Source organism: Amblyraja radiata, chromosome 4, assembly GCF_010909765.2.
Source record: "Amblyraja radiata isolate CabotCenter1 chromosome 4, sAmbRad1.1.pri, whole genome shotgun sequence".
In the NCBI taxonomy this organism is placed as follows: domain Eukaryota; kingdom Metazoa; phylum Chordata; class Chondrichthyes; order Rajiformes; family Rajidae; genus Amblyraja; species Amblyraja radiata.
Window position 1 is genome coordinate 8,326,978 of NC_045959.1, and position 20,953 is coordinate 8,347,930.

At 43.5% G+C, this 20,953-nt stretch overlaps 1 protein-coding gene across 1 annotated transcript in view; it reads left to right on the forward strand.

Annotated features, from left to right (window-relative positions):
• Positions 1-233: 233 nt before the first annotated feature.
• Positions 234-20,953, forward strand: part of rttn (rotatin) — a 235,429-nt gene continuing 214,709 nt past the window's right edge. Inside the window, exons 1-6 of the mRNA XM_033018928.1 lie at positions 234-373; positions 7,719-7,906; positions 10,619-10,814; positions 12,298-12,405; positions 14,658-14,748; positions 20,056-20,170. Of these exons, the coding sequence (XP_032874819.1) occupies positions 343-373; positions 7,719-7,906; positions 10,619-10,814; positions 12,298-12,405; positions 14,658-14,748; positions 20,056-20,170 (729 nt within the window). The 5' untranslated portion in view covers positions 234-342. The remainder of the gene's footprint in view (positions 374-7,718; positions 7,907-10,618; positions 10,815-12,297; positions 12,406-14,657; positions 14,749-20,055; positions 20,171-20,953) is intronic.

A 20,953-nucleotide genomic window follows, 5' to 3' on the forward strand; every position in this document is an offset into this window, starting at 1 on the left:
CTATCTCTCTCTCTCTCCCCTCCTCTCTCCCCCACCCTCTCTGTTCCAAAGCTACTACAGCTGGCAGATCTTTGCTCCTCTCCCGCCCTCGGGCCCGCCTTCCCACGGGCCGACCGCGCATGCGCCCCCAGCCCGGAAGCGGGTTGAGGTTGACAAAGGGCGGCTGTAACCCGGGCAACGGCCGATGCTGTCCAGCCCCACAGCTCCGCTCCGGTGGGAAACAATCCGCGTTGAATCCGCGGACCCAGGTCTCGGAGGCCGGGGGCGGGAGGCGCGACCCGGAGCGCATTCAGGGCGGACCGGCGCCAGCCTTGAAACTCCGGCGGGATCTGGGGCCGCGACATGGACCTGGCGGCGCTGCTCGTCAAACTGGGTCAGTGTAGACTCGCGGTGAATCAATCACCCGACCCCGGTCCCCCGTCCCCCGTCCCCAAACCCAGTCCCCAAACCCAGTCCCCAAACCCAGTCCCAGTCCCCGTCCCCAAACCCAGTCCCCGTCCCCCGTCCCCAAACCCAGTCCCCGTCCCCAAACCCAGTCCCCAAACCCAGTCCCCAAACCCAGTCCCAGTCCCCGTCCCCAAACCCAGTCCCCGTCCCCCGTCCCCAAACCCAGTCCCCGTCCCCAAACCCAGTCCCCAAACCCAGTCCCCAAACCCAGTCCCCGTCCCCAAACCCAGTCCCCAAACCCAGTCCCCAAACCCAGTCCCCGTCCCCAAACCCAGTCCCCGTCCCAGTCCCCAAACCCAGTCCCCGTCCCCAAACCCAGTCCCCGTCCCCAGTCCCCAAACCCAGTCCCCGTCCCCAAACCCAGTCCCCAAACCCAGTCCCCAAACCCAGTCCCCAAACCCAGTCCCCAAACCCAGTCCCCGTCCCCAAACCCAGTCCCCAAACCCAGTCCCCAAACCCAGTCCCCGTCCCCAAACCCAGTCCCCAAACCCAGTCCCCGTCCCCAAACCCAGTCCCCAAACCCAGTCCCCAAACCCAGTCCCCGTCCCCAAACCCAGTCCCCAAACCCAGTCCCCGTCCCCAAACCCAGTCCCCAAACCCAGTCCCCGTCCCCAAACCCAGTCCCCGTCCCCAGTCCCCAAACCCAGTCCCCAAACCCAGTCCCCGTCCCCAAACCCAGTCCCCAAACCCAGTCCCCAAACCCAGTCCCCGTCCCCAAACCCAGTCCCCAAACCCAGTCCCCAAACCCAGTCCCCAAACCCAGTCCCAGTCCCCAAACCCAGTCCCCAAACCCAGTCCCCGTCCCCAAACCCAGTCCCCGTCCCCAAACCCAGTCCCCAAACCCAGTCCCCGTCCCCAAACCCAGTCCCCGTCCCCAGTCCCCAAACCCAGTCCCCAAACCCAGTCCCCAAACCCAGTCCCCGTCCCCAAACCCAGTCCCCAAACCCAGTCCCCGTCCCCAAACCCAGTCCCCGTCCCCAGTCCCCAAACCCAGTCCCCAAACCCAGTCCCCGTCCCCAAACCCAGTCCCCAAACCCAGTCCCCAAACCCAGTCCCCGTCCCCAAACCCAGTCCCCAAACCCAGTCCCCGTCCCCAGTCCCCAAACCCAGTCCCCAAACCCAGTCCCCGTCCCCAAACCCAGTCCCCAAACCCAGTCCCCGTCCCCAAACCCAGTCCCCAACCCAGTCCCCAAACCCAGTCCCCGTCCCCAAACCCAGTCCCAAACCCAGTCCCCGTCCCCCGTCCCCAAACCCAGTCCCCAAACCCAGTCCCCGTCCCCAAACCCAGTCCCCAAACCCAGTCCCCAAACCCAGTCCCCGTCCCCAAACCCAGTCCCCAAACCCAGTCCCAGTCCCCAAACCCAGTCCCCAAACCCAGTCCCCGTCCCCAAACCCAGTCCCCAAACCCAGTCCCCAAACCCAGTCCCCAAACCCAGTCCCCAAACCCAGTCCCCAAACCCCGTCCCCAAACCCAGTCCCCGTCCCCAGTCCCCAAACCCAGTCCCCGTCCCCAGTCCCCAGTCCCCAAACCCAGTCCCCGTCCCAAACCCTGCCCCCCCCCCGTTCCCGGAGGGATTGATAAATTAGGAGTATAAAGATGGGGTTGAAGAGGAAATGAGTACTGGAAAAGTTACTAAAGACTCCCAGATTAATGGGAAGGAAAGTTCAAGAAAGGATAAGAGCGTGTCGGGGCCAATTGCGAGCTCTGTGAGCGGGGAGGTGAATACCGAAGTCAAAGTGTTGTATAGGGTGATTTCACGAAAGGTCACTGGAGCGTAGATCCGCACCCACGTGACCGAAAATTTTAACTGGGGGACAAGCGTCACTTCCGGTACATGTTAGTGAATGGGAAAACACGCACTTTCACACCTGTTAAAAACATCGAAAATGGCCAGGTTTTGAGCTGCAATTAACTGTACTAGTCGGGGTGACCGTGAGGAACAGCTACCTAAATTTACAGTCCAAAAAAAAGATAGAAACTAAGGTAAATTCAAGAGGGAACTGAAGGTGTAAATACAGCGGAAGTGCTAGCGGACATTTGCCGTGGAGATTTAAAGATCCAAAATATCGGGAATTATCGCGTTTGCTCGCTGCATTTCATCAAAAGTAAGGCATTATTGACTTTTTATCTTTATTCATTTGTTATATGAAAAGTATTAAAAGTTAAAAATCCGTCAGTAAAATTGCAAAATCGCCCATGGTTCTCAGGTGGGTTTTAACATGCAAAATGAAAACGCTTCTGAAGCTCCATTTACCATTTAAATAATCGTAAACTATCAATGCGTTTTGAAATAAATTTTACTGAGATGCAAGCTGTCAGCTGTTAGTTGGACAAAAGCAGGACATTTTATTATTTGCCAAAATATATTTCTCAATGTTTCTTGTTTAAAGCTTGCACAATCACCCAAACTACTTATTTATTTATTTATCATCTAATAACAGACAAGCCTGCAGCATGGAATGATGTCAACAATCCTGATTGGGCACCCACTGTGAGCAGGATAGACAATGTGCACAAGAACGCCATCAACTTGCAGAGCTATAGATGCTTGAGCTGCAACCAAATCTGCTTTAATACTCTCTTCTTGTTGCACGCGCATGGCGTTCTTGTGCACATTGTCTATCCTGCTCACAGTGGGTGCCCAATCAGGATTGTTGACATCATTCCATGATGCAGGCTTGTCTGTTATTAGATGATAAATAAATAAATAAGTAGTTTGGGTGATTGTGCAGGCTTTAAACAAGAAACATTGAGAAATATATTTTGGCAAATAATAAAATGTCCTGCTTTTGTCCAACTAACAGCTGACAGCTTGCATCTCAGTAAAATTTATTTCAAAACGCATTGATAGTTTACGATTATTTAAATGGTAAATGGAGCTTCAGAAGCGTTTTCATTTTGCATGTTAAAACCCACCTGAGAACCATGGGCGATTTTGCAATTTTACTGACGGATTTTTAACTTTTAATACTTTTCATATAACAAATGAATAAAGATAAAAAGCCAATAATGCCTTACTTTTGATGAAATGCAGCGAGCAAACGCGATAATTCCCGATATTTTGGATCTTTAAATCTCCACGGCAAATGTCCGCTAGCACTTCCGCTGTATTTACACCTTCAGCTCCCTCTTGAATTTACCTTAGTTTCTATCTTTTTTTTGGACTGTAAATTTAGGTAGCTGTTCCTCACGGTCACCCCGACTGGCACAGTTAATTGCAGCTCAAAAACGGGCCGTTTTCGATGTTTTTAACAGGTGTGAAAGTGCGTGTTTTCCCATTCACTAACATGTACCGGAAGTGACGCTTGTCCCCCAGTTAAAATTTTCGGTCACGTGGGTGCGGATCTACGCTCCAGTGACCTTTAGTGAAATCACCCTATATGAATCTTCTGGGCCTGATCAGATATATCCAAGGATACTGTGGGAAGCTAGAGAGGATATTGCAGGAGCCCTCACTGAGATTTATAAGTCATCGTTAAATACAGGCAAGGTGTCAGAAGACGGGAGGGAGGCAAATGTTGTGCCTCTATTCACGAAGGGCTGCAGGGAAAAGGCTGGAACTACAGATCAGTGTGCTTAACATCTGTGGTCTGAAAGTTAATAGAGAGTATTCTGAGGGATAGGATATACATGCACTTAGATGGACAAGCGCTGATTAGGGATAGTCAACATGGTTGTGTACGTGGTCGGTTGGTCATGTCTCGCGAATCTGATTGACGTTATTGATGATGTGACCAAAAAGGTCGATGGGGGCAGAGCTGTAGATGTTGTATACATGGATTTTAGTATAGGGGGGTTGCACGTAAGGTCACTAGGTCATAGGGCTTGACGCACGGAGCCGCTCAATCCATCTGGAGGACATATGTAACTTCCGGTATATGTTATTAATGCTAGAAACGCGTACGTTCCTACCTGTTAAAAACCGCCAAAATGTTGAATTTTTGCGCTGAAAAAAATTGTCAGGGTAAGTGTGAGAGACATGTACCCAACTTCAGAATTCCAAAAGTGAAGGTAAAGAGAAGCGAGAGCTGAAGGGACAACAGCACCTAAAGTGCTTGATAAACATTGGCTGTGCAGATATCGGAATTGAAAATATTGGGAATTATCGCGTTTACTCACTGCATTTCATCAAGTAAGGCATTATTTGTATTTTTTCTTGATTCCTTTGGTATCTAAAAAGTCTCAGAAGTGATAAATCTGGCTGTAAAATTTTCTTCAGATGCGTTTTCATTTTGCATGTAAAAACCCACTTGAGAACCATGGCCGATTCAAAATAATTTACAGCCAGATTTATCACTTCTGAAACTTTTTAGATGCCAAAGGAATCAAGAAAAAACACAAATAATGCCTTAGTTGATGAAATGCAGTGAGCAAACGGCCAATGTTCGCTAAGCACTTTGGCTGTTGTTGTCCCTTCAGCTCTCGCTTCTATCTACTGTCATTTCTCCTCACTTTTGGAATTCTGAAGTAGGCTAAATGTCTCACACACTTATCCTGATTTGCATAAAGAATTACAGCGCAAAAAATTGACAATTTCGGCGGGTTTTAACGGGCCCGCTACTCTGGAAACAATGGTAAGTGCCTACCTGCAGTTCATCGCGTGTAATCCACTTGGAGTAGCGCAGCAACAGTACGGGTCATGGGTCGTGACCTGACTGCCGTGAAACTTCCCTATGGCATTTGACAAGGTTCCACGTGGTATGCTGCTCTGGAAGGTTAGATCTCATGGGATTCAAGGAGAGATAGCTGCATGGATAGAAAATTTGCTTCATGAAAGGGAGCAGAGGGTGATGGTGCAAGGTTGCTTTTCGGACTTGAGGCCTGTGACTAGTAGCTCACGGTTCGGTTCTAGGCCCATTGCTGTTTGTCATCCAAATCATTGATTTGGATGACAAACAGCATGGTACATAGTATGGTTAGCCAGTTTGCAGATGACACAAAAGTGGGTGGTGTTATAGACAGTAAAGATGGTTGTCAAAAATTGCAGCAGGATCTAAACCTTGCATCAGGATTTTGTCTCGAAATATCGACATTTCCTTTCTATCCTTGGTTGCTGTTCTACCCGTTGAGTTCCTCCAGCAGATTGTTTGTTGCTTTGATGAAGTAAACTTTCTTTCTTTTAAAATCTATTATTGGCTTATGTCGAAAACACTGTTGGTTGAGTTAAGCATGTTGGTTTGGTTTGTTCTGATTCTTGTCTGCTAACATTCCTCTCGGCCAATATCCGCAGCCAAATTCTCTTGTCCTCTGCATCCGTGGATTAGGTGGCAGGACCTCAACCACAAGCAACCCTCTGTTAGTCTGATCCTGCATCTTTCATCCCCAGCATACTCTTCATGTGAAGCAAATCCGGACACAATGTTCCCTTTTCGTCAAAGTTGAGAAGCAGTTTAGTGGTTTTTATGTGTAGGAAGGAACTGTAGATTCTGGTTTACACCGAAGATAGACACAAATGATGGAATAACTCAGCGTATCAGGCAACATCTCTGGAGAAAAGGAATAGGTGTCGTTTCGGGTTGAGACCTTTCTTCAGAGTGAGAGTCGGGGGAGAGGGAAACTAGAGGTATGAAAAAGTACAAAGAACAAATGAATGAAAGGTATGAAAAGAACAAATCAAAGCCAGCAACTATGACCAAGGAAAGGTAGAACCCACAATGGTCTATTGTTGACTGTGGAACAGGTGATATTGAGTAGATACAAACAGGACGACCCTGAAAGCAGTAGGATGACTCGGGTGATGGAGTGAATGGAAAGTGAGAGGGAATGCAAGGGTTACTTGAAATTAGAGAAATCAATATTCATACTGTTGGAATGTAAGCTGCCCATGTGAAATATGAGGTGCTGTCCGTCCAGTTTGCGTTTGGTCTCACTCTGACATTGGAGGAGGACCAGGACAGAAAGGTCAATTTGGGAAGGGAAGTTAAAGTGTTTGGCAACTGGGAGTTTGTGTAGGCCAAGGCAGACTGAGCAAATGTGTTCAACGAAACAATTGCCCAGTTTGTGCTCGGTCTCGCGATATACAGGAGTCCATATCTTTAAACAGTGGATACAATAGATAAAGTTGGAGGAGGTGCATGTGAACCTCTGCCTCGCCTGAAAGTTCTGTCGGGGTCCCTGAATGAAGTCGAGGGGGAGGTATATTGGCAGGTGTTGCATCTCCTGCGGATGCTGGGGAAGATACCTGGGGGGGAGGTTTGGGTGGGAAGGGATGAGTGTACCAGAGAGTTGTGGAGGAAATGGCATCTGTGGAAAGCAGAAATGGATGGAGATGGGAAGATGTGACGTGGTGGGATCCCGTTGGAGGAGGCAAAAATGTCGGAATGTTTGAATGCAAATTATTCCCTTCGTACACCAGCTATAACCAGGAAGATATAACTCATTATATTATTGTTTTTGTAGTGGCAGAATATTATTCCTGTAACCTTTCTTGAGCAGTATTTTACATGCTGCAGATATCAATTCCCAATTTTTCAGCATGCTGTCCAAACACAAGATGATCTTAGCTTCAAGTTCTGGTAGCTGAGTTTTAAGGGTTGTAAAGATAAATCAGTGGGAGTAAAGTTCTTTTTTTATCTATCACATAGTCACAGGCTGCTTGCATGTATGCATAATCACAGGCATTGAATCATTCAAATTAACTGTCTCTGAAATAAAGAGCTTCAGTGCCTGGTATTGGAGATCCAGTCCGTCAGGGATATAATGTTAGGCTGCTTGGTGCCTGAAGCTGACTGATAATGAGAACATTTCAAGAGCTAAGAGTTATATAATTCCCTTTCGGCCCTTCTTCCCACCCCGAATATTATTTTCAGTATCTTGAAAGGAAGGTAAGGTAAGTTGCCCAAGATAAGTGATGATTTTGCGCAGCACCTTTGTTTGTTTATTTGCCGTCCCCTTATTGGTTGGGCTATATTCCGCATGTAGTATTGATGTAGACAAAAGGAACTGCAGATGCTGGGTTTAAAATAAAACACAAAATGCTGGAGTAACTCAGCTGGCCACGTAGCATCTCTGGATGACAAAGATCGGTGATGTTTCATGTCAGGTCCTTCAGACTGATGATAATGTTGGTGGTTCAGTCCCAGAATCAATGGAAATGATGGATAGCAGTTCCATATTACTGGGATTTTGGGTTATCTATAGAGTGCAGAAATGGAGGACACACAGCTCCCCATTAGCCATATCCCTGCAGTTTGTAAAGCGAGTAACCAAATCATCACTTTGAAAGATCAAATTTTCAAAATGGATCTTGGCTTTTACATTGTTTTTGCAGGTCACCAGCTGGTGGAAATTAGAATTCGCGCCCTGAAGAATATTTTGAGCAAAATTGATCATGGATTGATTTCTATTATTGATTTGGCACAAGAAAAAACCCTTTTTGTACGACTATTTGAATGGTTCAACTTCCCAATAGTTCCAATGCAAGAAGATGTATTCAAGCTATGCGGGCAACTTGTAAAGGTAAGTTATTTGTGTGAGATGAATCACTGAAGAAGAAACACTTAAATGTATTAGGTATTGGGAAGTGGTGTGTTTACTGTTGTCCTTTGATTTGTAACTACTGACAATGTTAAAAAAAAAAAAGAATTTTTGGATTTAAATTGGCCAATTTATTTCTATAAACTAGGTGAGTTATGTAGTTAATAGATAGGGTATCTTAATTGGCATGGAAGTGTTGGGCAAAAGGGCCTTTTCCTGTACTTGATAACTCCATGAGTGCATGTGTTTCAACACCAAGTCTGCATCATTTATCAGGAATGTGATGGCTGGATATCCATGTTAAATAGTTGAAGATTTAATGAAGTTTACTGCTCACATCCAGCCTAAATCCATTTCATTATTTTTTCACCACCTCATATAAGCTATTCGAATAATAAATGAAGGCCATGACTCCTGTTTGCATACTTATCGTTTGCTCATTGTAAAAATAAAATTTGAATTTTTCATCTAACTCTTTTGAAGGCCGGGTGAGACCATATGATAAGACTAGGAGAGAATTGTATTTATATGGTGCCCTTCCAACCCCAAGATTTCCCATGTGCATCAAAGCCAACATGATGCTTCAGTTGTTTTCACTCGTTTTCATTGGTATACTACAGATAAATATCATATAACATATAGTACAGCACAGGAACAGGGCCTTTGGGCCTGTGCCAAACATGATGCCAAATTAAATTAATCCCTCTTGACTGTGCATGGTCAATATCTCTCCATACCCTGCAACTTTATGTGCATTTCTGAAAGCTTACATGCCACTATCATATCTGCTTCCAACACCACTCCAGGCACCTACCGCTCTCTGGGTGAAAACAAAACTTGCCCCACACATCTCCCTTGTCCTCAATTATCGGACATTTCTACCTTTGGGGAAATGATTCTGACTATCCTATCTATGCCTCTCTTAATTTTATAAACTTCTATTAGATGTTGCCTCAGCCACAGATGCTTCAGTGAGAGCAATCCAAGTTTTTCCAACCTCTCTTTATAGCTGCCTGACCCACTGATTTCTTCTAAAACTTTGCTTTCCGCTTACGATTTCAGCATGTGTAGTTTCTTGTGTGTCTCCACTCTCATTGGAGCTTATAATCTCTAAGGCAGGCAGCATCCTGGTAAACCTCTTCTGCACCCTTTTCAAACCCTCCACATTCTCCCTGTAATAGGACAATCAGAACGAAACACAATACTCGAATCGTGGTTTAACCTATGTTTTATGAAGTCACAACATGACTTTCTGACTCTTGTACTCAAAGCCCTGGATGATGAAGGCAAACATACCAAGCATCTTCTTTGCCACTCTATAATCGCATGGCTACCTTCAGGGAGCTAGGTTCTTGGACTCCAATATCCCTTTGTACATCAGTGCTGTTAAGGCTGCTGCTTTTAACTGTATACTTTCACCTTACATTTGACCCTTCAAGTGTCATAGCTAATTTTTAAACATGTTCTTTCCTACAAATAGTAATAAGATAATTGACCAGAAAAATATTTTTTAGTTTAATCGGTTAAGCACATAAAAATATACAATGCTTCAGATGTAGGCTGTAATAGCCCTCAAACCTGACCATGTCTGCGAATCTCACTTCCAGCCATTTTTTCTTGTTTCCTGAATCCTGTGGTGTCCAAAAATCATTTTTCTTGGCCTTGAGTAGGATCAATGATTGAGCTGTATTCATTTATCACCAATGTTGTCAGGTAGAACAGCTCAAGTGCTGAGAGTTTTGTTTCCTTCGTTTTAAGTAGCTAATTTATTTAACGGACATTTCCTGATTGACCCAATCAAAAATAATGTTGCTGGTATTTATGAACTCATGTTTGAAAGATGGTGTACAAATCTTTTCCTTACTATTTGTTGAAGGTGGAAAAGCTTTGTAAAGTAACAAATTAAAATTAATTGTCTTTCATTGCAGTGAAGATTCATTAATTAAACATCCCCAACCTGGAGGAGTGCTGTTTCAATCTTTAGTTTCAGAGATGCAGCATGGAAACGGCTCTCGGCCCACCGAGTCCACAACAAACATTGATTGTCTTCCCAGTTGCTTACTGTAAAAGCGGACTTCATTATGTCCAAGATCTCTCCTGTACACCAATATTTGCACTATATTCATATAGTGCATAACTTCAGGTTCTTCTAGCTGCTGCTTGCTTTGTTCACCTGCTTAAACTGTCCATTATTTATTTGTAGACTCTGTATATCTTTCTCTTGAACAATTTTCTTATCTAGTTTGAATATTTTACATCTTATCATCTGTTGTTAATATAAATTATATATATATATATATATATATATATATATATATAATATGGTACTGTCACATGTACCGAGGTACAGTGAAATTCATCTTTGTATACAGTTTAGTACAAGTATTACTACACATAAGCACTTAGATACCTTAGATAAGCATTTCAGATACAGTTACGTCATGTCATTTTAAACTGTAAAACGAAGAATAAAAATTGAAAATCAAAAAAATGCTGGAAACGTTTAGCAGATCAGGCAGCATTTGTGGAAAGAAAAATAATTAACAGTTCAGGACTACTGGCAAAAAATCTTGAACCTGAAATGTTAATTCTTGATTTTATTTTCTACCGATGCTGCCTGATTTATTGAGAGTTTCTAAGAATGAAATCTGCATTGCCAGTCTAACATGTACCTTTTGTCTTTTGGGACTAAAGTATTCTTCAGCGGCTCAAATGTTTCGAGAAATTGGGGCTTTGGAATTTCTAGCACAACTTCGACCCAATGTGGAGCCAAATCTTCAGATCTGCATTGACGAGGTCATGGATGATCTGCTTAAACTGCCTGATACAATTGTGGATGTTGATCCTGCAGTTGCCTATCGGTCACAATCTTTAAAATCCTCTGACAAAGGTAATCTGTGCAGGTTAATATAAAACATAATGGATCTAATACTGAGCATGTGCGTTATATTAATTTATTATATCGCTGTTCAATTTGAGTTCACTGTGTGTGCTGCATTGGTGTAGCGCTTCTAATCTTAGGTGTTTCAACGAGGAGATCTTTCACTATTTTAAATCAGAACGTTGATGTTTTCAATCACTCCATTATTCATTCTGGGACAATCAGTTTACCCGAGGAATCATTCCAGTGTAATTTTTGTTGACTTTTTCTAAACTAAGGATACCTTTCCTAAGGAAATGGCTTTGAAAACGAAATGCGTGAGAGTCCTATACATTTGCAACAAAATTTCCTAAATTGTATAACTACTAACGCGGTAAAAATCAACCTACTATTTGTTTAAACCCTAACACATAGAATTCCCTCATTTACCAAATCATTTTTGCTGTAAGGGTTGCTTCCTTAGAAAGTCTTACTACTGCTGCCAATATGACAGATGGACCTCTTAGGCATCAGGAGCCAACAAATGCTTGGAATGCTGGCTCATGTGTTTATAACATCTGGCAGAGGTTGAATTGGTTATGATGCTCCTGTGGGAGGCCTACATTTTGGAATCTGCTGTGAGTTGTCTTTTTACATCAAAATCCATCCTGGACAATGCAGTCACAACCAATGAAAGCCTAGTCGTTGCGTAATGTATTTTGTGGTTGCCAAAAGCTATTTAAAATTGCATAATTTGTACCGCAGATCTACCTCTCAATTAGTGTGCATTGCTGAGATGACGTGCACTGTCCCAGATATTGAACATTTTTAAATTTAGTCTGTCAGGTGATGGAGGAATCATCAAATTCTCTCCATTCTGGTTGTATCTACAGAAAGATGAATAAAGTCAACAATGCAGGTCAATGACCCCTCAATTATTTTCTATTATTTTTTTATTTGCCTGCTTCCTTTATGTTGATTTTCCATCCAGAGATACATTCAAATAATACAATTTATGGACTTAAAAAAACCAAACTAGTATTAGCTAGGAATATGAAATTACTGGATGATCATAAAAACTAATCTGATTTACCGATGTCCTACAGAGAAGGATAGTCATATTCTTATGTGATCCAGAATAGACAATGTGGTGGATTCTTGAGTTGCTCTTTGATATGGCATATTCTATTCCGTTTGCGAATTATTGGTGGAGAATAAATATTTGCCATGCTACTGATTATCAAAAAAGTCAACACGATTTTCCTGATAATATCTCTGACCAAAGAAATTGCATTGGTAAGCTGCAAGGAAAGCAAAGGAAATGTATTTTAAACTCAAAATGTTATAAAAATTAAAACGAGCAATATGTCAAACAAATTGCCCCATATAAAAATGCTGTAGAAGCAAATTTTTTGTTGAAGATTTTGGAAATTTTGAGTTTTAAAATGCTGTGATATATGTATTTCATTGGGTGTCCAAAAACTGAAAGTTTAAAAAAAAAACATTTTTGCAGTCATGCCGATTGTACCACCCGAGGAGGAAGAAACAATGGTTGGTTACTTTCAGCGACACAGTGGCAGTCAAGTGGAACCAAATGAAATTCCACCCCGGAAAGCTGTTGGTGAGTTTTCAAGAATGTTTGGATGCTTCCAGATTTGTGTCCATGTCTTTAGAAGATTTAAACTTTCCGATTTGAAATATCTTCATCTACTTTTGCATTTTTATTACAAAGAACTATCTTGACCATAAGTAATAGGAGCAGAATTAGGCCATTCGGCCCATCAAGTCTACTCTGCCATTCAATCATGGCTTCTCCCCATAACCTCTGACACCCGTGCTAATCAAGAATCTAATAAGATCATAAGTGATAGGAGTAACTATGTTGTAAGGAAGATGAGGCTGAGTAATGAAAGGGTGTAGTTTAATCAAAGGCTTGTAAAAATCGACTAAAGGACTCGTTGTGACATTTTAAAACTTGCATCAATTTAGTACCAAATTTCTTTTTCATAAGCACAACCCCAGATGTTAAGATTGTATTGATCTTTGTCAGCCTCGTGGAATATGCATGGTACGTATTCTACAAAACTGCATGAGCAGATCAACAAATCTTTCTACATTGATATTGGATAGCTATTATGCTATTGCAGTTGGAGAGAAGTAAATAAAATCTTTTCAGTGTGATGTTGTTCGGAGTCCTTTTGGTGTAATGGTATGAGTTTACTTTAGGAAACATTGCAGAATAGTTTTTGGAGCCTTGCTAACACAGAAGATGAATAATTGGAGGGATCAGTTCATCTCACTTGGAGGCTGATGGGACGTTTGCACTTGGTCTCCATGTACTCCAATCAGAGAGACTTGAGGTGGTTTGTTCTTTCCTGTGTGCTTTAAATAGCCTTGGAATTACCATGAGTTGTGAGGAAGTACATTTCTTAAAGAAGGCTTGGAGGGTATTCATGACATGTATTTTTTTACTGTCACCTGGAAATAAAATATTTTGGCATAACTAAGAGCAATGTGAACATAGAACGTACAACAGTACAGTACAGGTTTAGGTTTATTACTGTCAGATGTACTTAGGTACAGTGTAACACTATATGCTATCCAAACAAATCAGATAATACTATACATAAATGCAATCAAGCCAAACTCCCGTACAATAGGTCGACAGAAGGGAAAGATACAGAGTGCAGAATATAGTTCTCGACATTGAAACACACCAGTTCCAGAGACAAAGTCCAAAGTGTGCAATGGGGTAGAGATAACGGTACAGTATGTTATGGAAGGACTGTCTAGAACCCTGATAACAGGGGAAGAAGCTGATGCTGAGTGGTGGTGCACGCTTTCAAGCTTCTGCATTACAGGAACAAACCCCTCAACCATGTTGTCAGTGCTGAAAATGTTGGCTTCTTTAAACATTCTGCTGGCTGCATATGGTCCAGATTCCTCCATTTTCTGTCCATTCATGGGTCTAATTTAATGCCTCTTAAACATCACTCCCGTATCTACTTCCACCATCACCTGTAGTGGCTGGAGGTTGCAGTTGATGCCTGTTCTTGTTGAGCAGTGCCCTCATGAAATGGGACGACCATGTTTGTGGCAAGGTTTGAACAGTGGTTTACATTTTTAGTTTAAGGCCCATTAACATTATAGGGTTGATATGTGACGAAGTTAAATATTTGGCCTTGCACATCCAGGTGTCATCTTTAACTTGGTGATAACTGAGATTGAAGCGGTGTTGGGGTGGAAATGACAAAAGGTGAACAATTTTCTGCTCATCCTCCAGATCAGGTTCTTTACAATGGCAAAGTTTTTGCAGAGGAGAGAAGAAAATTAAGGCAGAATATTAAGGCAGAAATATTAAGGCAGAACATTTGTGAAGAGGGTTGCTGTAATGAAGAGGGTTGCTTGAAGACAGCTACTGGTTGGATTTGGTCTCCATTGGGACTTGTATCTTTCACGTTATTTTGGCATGGACAGAGAGCGGTGACAAGTTTTTGGTAACGCCCAATGGATAAATCGCAAACAGGAAGAAGAATGTTGTCTCCCAAGGGTTGATTTTACACTATCTATTGGGCAGACTTTTCTTCTGAGGTTCCAATAAGTGCTTCTGTTGGATGAAAGTGGAAGAGGGGCAGGCAACCTCCAGTCTCAGCATTGCACAAGGCAGACACAAAATGCTGGAGTAACTCAGTGGGACAGGCAGCATCTCTGGATAGAAGGTATGGGTGACATGGGTAGTAGGTAAACCAGCATCTGCAGTTCATTCCTACATATTGCACAAGGTATTCAATTTGTTATTAATGTTGGGTATAGGTGGGCAAACTTTACAATATTATTTTCCATCGTCGTTTTGATGTGTGCTCTTGTTTTCAGTTAACGATGCGGTGAAATGTCTGAAATATTCAACCTTCCCCTGGTTAACCCTGACAACGACAGACAGGCATGTTCTTCTGTCCAATGAGAGGTAGGTTTTAATAAGTTTTAATAGAGATATGAATAATTTTGGGAAACGAAAGACAACCTTTTTTGAAAATGTATGGTTTGAATTGTACAAGGCATTGGTGAGGCCAATTCTGGAGTATGGTGTACAATTTTGGTCGCCTAATTATAGGAAGGATGTCAACAAAATAGAGAGAGTACAGAGGAGATTTACTAGAATGTTGCCTGGGTTTCAGCAACTAAGTTACAGAGAAAGGTTGAACAAGTTAGGTCTTATAAATTGGATAGGTATATGGACGGGAAAGGAATGGAGGGTTATGGTCTGAGTGCAGGTAGATGGGACTAAGGGAAAATAAGTGTTCGGCATGGACTTGAAGGGCCGAGATGGCCTGTTTCCGTGCTGTAATTGTTATATGGTTATATGGTTATAAGGGATAGCTAATTGATGGATGCGTTGAGTCTGAACATAGAAACATAGAAAAATAGGTACAGGAGTAGGCCATTTGGTCCTTTGAGCCAGCACCACCATTCAATATGATCATGGCTGATCATCTAAAATCAGTACACCGTTCCTGCTTTTTCCCCATATCCCTTGATTCCTTTAGCCTTAAGAGGTGAATCTAACTCTCTTGAAAAAATCCAGTGAATTGGCCTCCACTGCCTTCCACAGAGAATTCCACAGATTCACAACTCTCTGGGTGAAGAAGATTTTCCTCATCTCAGTCCTAAATGGCCTACCCCTTATTCTTAAACTGTGACCCCTGGTTCTGATCTGCCTGAACATTGGGAACATTTTTCGTGCATCTGGCCTGTCCAATCGTTTTAAGAATTTTATATGTTTCTATAAGAATCCCTCTCATCCTTTTAAACTCTAGTCAATACAAGCCCAGTCGACCCATTCTTTCATCATATGTCAGTCCCGCCATCCCGGGAATTATCCTGGTGAACCTACGCCACACTCCCTCAATAGCAATAATGTCCTTCCTCAAATTGCACACTATACTCCAGGTGCGGTCTCACCAGGTCCCTGTACAACTGTAGTAGGACCTCCTTGCTCCTTAACTCAATTCCTCTCGCAATGAAGGCCAACATGCCATTAGCTTTCTTCACTGCCTGCTGTACCTGCACGCTTCTTCGCCTCCCTCCTCGTGGCCTTACAACTGGTTTGGTGCGGCCTTTCCTGGAGTCGGGCCCAGAGCTTCAGCGGCGGCGCAGCGGAGACTTTAACATCGTGGAGTGAGGCGACTCCTTGCAAGGTGTCGCCGGAGAAGAGCTCCGACCGCTGGCCTGCGGCCGACAACATCTTGGAGCCTTGGTCAGTGGAGATTCTGGCGGCAGGCGTGGAGTGGACCTTTCATCGTGGAGAGGGCGATCTCTTGCCGGGGGTCACCGGAGAAGAGCTCCGACCGCCAGCCTGTGGCCTGCAGCATCTGGAAGCCGCGGTCTCTGGTAAGGAGGTGACAGATTGGGAGCTCCGGGTCGCGTGGTGTGCCTGACCTGTCCCGAAGTCGGCGTTCCGACCAGAGGGCTTGAACATCGGGCCGTCCTTAGCGGCGACTACGGAGGGTCGGGGCCCCGACCACGGGTGATCAAAGGAGGAGGAGGAGGAAGAATGTCTGAATTTTATTGCCTTCCACCACAGTGAAGAATGCTGTGGTGGATGTCTGTGTTGAAGTATGTTGTGTATTATGTCCTTTTTTAATTGTAACGCTGCATGGTAAATTCATTTCACTGCATGGTGCATGTGACAAATACATTTGAACCTTGAACTTACTCTCAGTGACTGATGTACAAGCACACCCAGGTCTCGTTGCACCTCCCCTTTTCCTATTCTGACACCATCCAGATAATAATTTGCTTTCTTGCTCTTGCCACCAAAGTGGATAACCTGACATCTATCCACATTATACTGCATCTGTCATGCATCTGCCCACTCACCCAACCTATCCAAGTACCCTGCAGCCTCATAGCATCCTCCTCGCAACTCGCACTGCCACCCAACTTTGTGTCATCTGCAAACTTGGAGATGTCACATTTAATTCCCTTGTCCAAGTCCAAGTACAATATATATTGTAAATAAATGGGATCCCAGCACTGAGCCTTGCAGCACCCCACTGACTGCCATTCTGAAAAGGACCCATTAATTCCTTCTCTTTGCTTCCTGTCTGCCAACCAGTTTTCTATCCATGCCAATACCCAACCCCCAATGCTATGTGCTCTAATTTTGCGCACTGATCACATGTGTGGGACCTTGTCAGAGGCTTTTTGAAAGTCCAGATGCACCATATCAATGGTGATCAAAGGGGTCAAATGAGATGGAGGAACTGAGTGAAATCCGGGTTAGCCGGGATGTGGTGTTAGGTAAATTAAATGGATTAAAGGCCGATAAATCCCCAGGGCCAGATAGGCTGCATCCCAGAGTACTTAAGGAAGTAACCCCAGAAATAGTGGATGCATTAGTGATAATTTTTTCAAAACTCTTTGGATTCTGGAGTAGTTCCTGAGGATTGGAGGGTAGCTAATATAACCTCACTTTTTAAAAAAGGAGGGAGAGAGAAAACGGGGAATTACAGACCAGTTAGTCTAACATCGGTAGTGGGGAAACTGCTAGAGTCAGTTATTAAAGATGGGATAGCAGCACATTTGGAAAGTGGTGAAATCATTGGACAAAGTCAGCATGGATTTATGAAAGGTAAATCATGTCTGACGAATCTTATAGAATGTTTCGAGGATGTAACTAGTAGAGTGGATAAGGGAGAACCAGTGGATGTGTTATATCTGGACTTTCAGAAGGCTTTCGACAAGGTCCCACATAAGAGATTAGTATACAAACTTAAAGCACACGGTATTGGGGGTTCAGTATTGATGTGGATAGAGAACTGGCTGGCAGACAGGAAGAAAAGAGTAGGAGTGAACGCGTCCTTTTCAGAATGGTAGGCTGTGACTAGTGGGGTACCGCAAGGCTCAGTGCTGGGACCCCAGCTATTTACAATATATATTAATGATTTGGACGAGGGAATTGAATGCAACATCTCCAAGTTTGCGGATGACACGAAGCGGGGGGGGGGGGGGCAGTGTTAGCTGTGAGGAGGATGCTAGGAGGCTGCAATGTGACTTGGATAGGCTGGGTGAGTGGGCAAATGCATGGCAGATGCAGTATAATGTGGATAAATGTGAGGTTCTCCACTTTGGTGGCAAAAACAGGAAAGTAAACTATTATCTGAATGGTGGCCGATTAGGAAAAGGGGAGATGCAACGAGACCTGGGTGTCATGGTACACCAGTCATTGAAAGTAGGCATGCAGGTGCAGCAGGCAGTGAAGAAAGCCAATGGTATGTTAGCATTCATAGCAAAAGGATTTGAGTATAGGAGCAGGGAGGTTCTACTGCAGTTGTACAGGGTCTTGGTGAGACCACACCTGGAGTATTGCGTACAGTTTTGGTCTCCTAACCCGAGGAAAGACATTCTTGCCATAGAGGGAGTATAGAGATGGTTCACCAGACTGATTCCTGGGATGTTTGGACTTTCATATGAAGAAAGACTGGATAGACTCGGCTTGTACTCGCTAGAATTTAGAAGATTGAGGGGGGATCTTATAGAAACTTACAGAATTCTTAAGGGGTTGGACAGGCTAGATGCAGGAAGATTGTTCCCGATGTTGGGGAAGTCCAGAACAAGGGGTCACAGTTTACGGATAAGGGGGAAATCTTTTAGGACCAAGATGAGAAAAACATTTTTTCACACAGAGAGTGGTGAATCTCTGGAATTCTCTGCCACAGAAGGTAGTTGAGGCCAGTTCATTGGCTATATTTAAGAGGGAGTTAGATGTGGCCCTTGTGGCTAAAGGGATCAGGGGGTATGGAGAGAAGGCAGGTACAGGATACTGAGTTGGATGATCAGCCATGATCATATTGAATGGTGGTGCAGGCTCGAAGGGCCAAATGGCCTACTCCTGCACCTATTTTCTATGTTTCTATATCCACTGGCTCTCACATCCATTCTGCTTATTACATCAAAAAATTTCAGAAGATTAGTCAAGCATGATTTTCCCCTTCATACATCCATGCTGACTTTGAGCGATCCTATCACTGCTTTCCAAATGCACTGCTATAACATCTTTAGTAATCGACTCGAGCATCTTCCCCAACACCGATGTAAGGTTAAATGGTCTATAATTCCCTGTTTTCTCTCTCCCTCCTTTCTTAAAAAGTGGGGTTACATTGTCCACAGTCTACAGGAACTGATTCAGAGTCAAGAGAACATTGGAAAATGATCACCAATGCATCCACGATTTTAGGGCCACCTCCTTGAGAACTGAAATGCAATGCACAGAAATGATCTTTCGACAAGTCCAGCAAACCACTTAAACCTCACTCCAGTGGAAAGGTTGTTTGCCTTCAGACCGGTAAGGGCTAAAGCTGTTTGGTTCACATTCACAGCCCTGCCAAAGAACCGCGCTCTTACCTGGTAAGCGTGGACGGGGGCATTTACAGATGCAACCTTCAAAATTTCCTTCCTGCGACTCCGTATCCAGAGGTCACACGTTTGATGTACCCTCTCACTGCCGGGCCAACTGCTCCCTCACGCCTAGTTGCTGCAGAACAACCACTGACCGTGCCCCCTGTGGCCTCTCCACAGTGTTCGGCGCCCTACTCGCCAGCTTCGCCGCCTCCACTCTGTCGTCCCCGGTCACTTCCCCAGTCACTTCCCCGGTGAAAGGAGAAGGCGTGGATTTATATTGCACGCGCCGGACGGGTCTGTAGGCCACCCCTTAGATGTAACCATCCATACATCCCTGTGTGTGTCATTAGCATTTCGGCTACTGTATTATTTAGCCACCACGTATTAATGTGTTTCTGCTTATTGGCTTGCATTTTAGTTGTGTCTTATTTCATTTCTGTAAAGAAAGATGAAGATTGGTTACTTCATACTAACAAATTGTAGCAATCTAGAAGCTCCGCCCACTACGCGGTTTATATCTGAATTCAGTTCATATAGTTAGTCTGAGTAGCTGTTACGCTTGCTTTAACACCATGCTGAAGTGTACTGTGAGTAGACTTTAATAAACATGTTTTACCATGTTGTGCGTATGACTGACATTATTGCAGTTTTATAATAAAATATGTGGATTTGCTTTTTTTGTGCTTATCTAATTCTATTAATAAAAATAAATAATTTACATGGGTAAAGAATAATGAATTTCTGCAGGGATCTGAGCTTTTGTACTACATTATTGTCTCATTGCTTCCATTTTTAGAAGCAACCATCCCAACCTTGAATATACAATAGGAAAAAGTGGTAGATTCATTTCTATTTCTTTTCTTTTCAACAGCTCTCTAAAAAGTAGCAATCGCACTTTAGTTCGCAGTACATGTGAGCTTTTACAAGACGTAATCATGCAAGATTTTCCAACTGAGATCTTTCTTCAACGTCCAAAGATTGTTCAGGTACGAAAGACAAAATTTACCACCTTCAATTAATTAATAAGTGAAACATGATTAACAATTGGGAATGATTGTACATTGGTAATGGACTAGCAATCTAGTGCTCGAGCCCTAGAAATTCTATTATATAGTTCATCGTATTAAGCACCCTATCTTCAATTTCTTTTAATTCCCATTACATTTATATTTTTTTAAATGTTTAGAGATACAGCATGGAAACAGGCCCTTCGGCCTACCAGCGATCACCCCGCACACTATCAAATTGCAATACGAAGATACGGTACGATACGGTAGAACTATTCATCCCAGGAGGGAAATTGATCTGCCAACAGTCATAAAAACACAAAATACATGAAATTTCACAAGCTCCCTTGAATTATTTGACAGGAGAGACTGCACTTTGGGAGGTCGTATGTAAAGGGCAAATATACAGTACAATGGCAAGGCAAGACCCTTAACAGCATCAATGTTCAAAGGGATCTTGGGGTCCATAGGTCTTTTGGTCGCTAGAAGTGGCAACACAAGTAGAGAGAGTGTTGAAGAAGGCATATGACCTGGATAGAGTGGATGTGGAGAGGATGTTTCCACGAGTGGGAGTCTAGGACCAGAGGGCACAACCTTCAGAAGGAGATGAGGAGGAATTTCTTTAGGCAGAAGGTGGCGAATCTGTGGAATTGATTGCCACACATTGTGGAGACCAAGTCAATGGATATTTTTAAAGCAGAGATTATGGGGAGAAGGCTGGAGAATGCGGTTAGGAGGGAGAGATAGAGCAGCCATGATTGA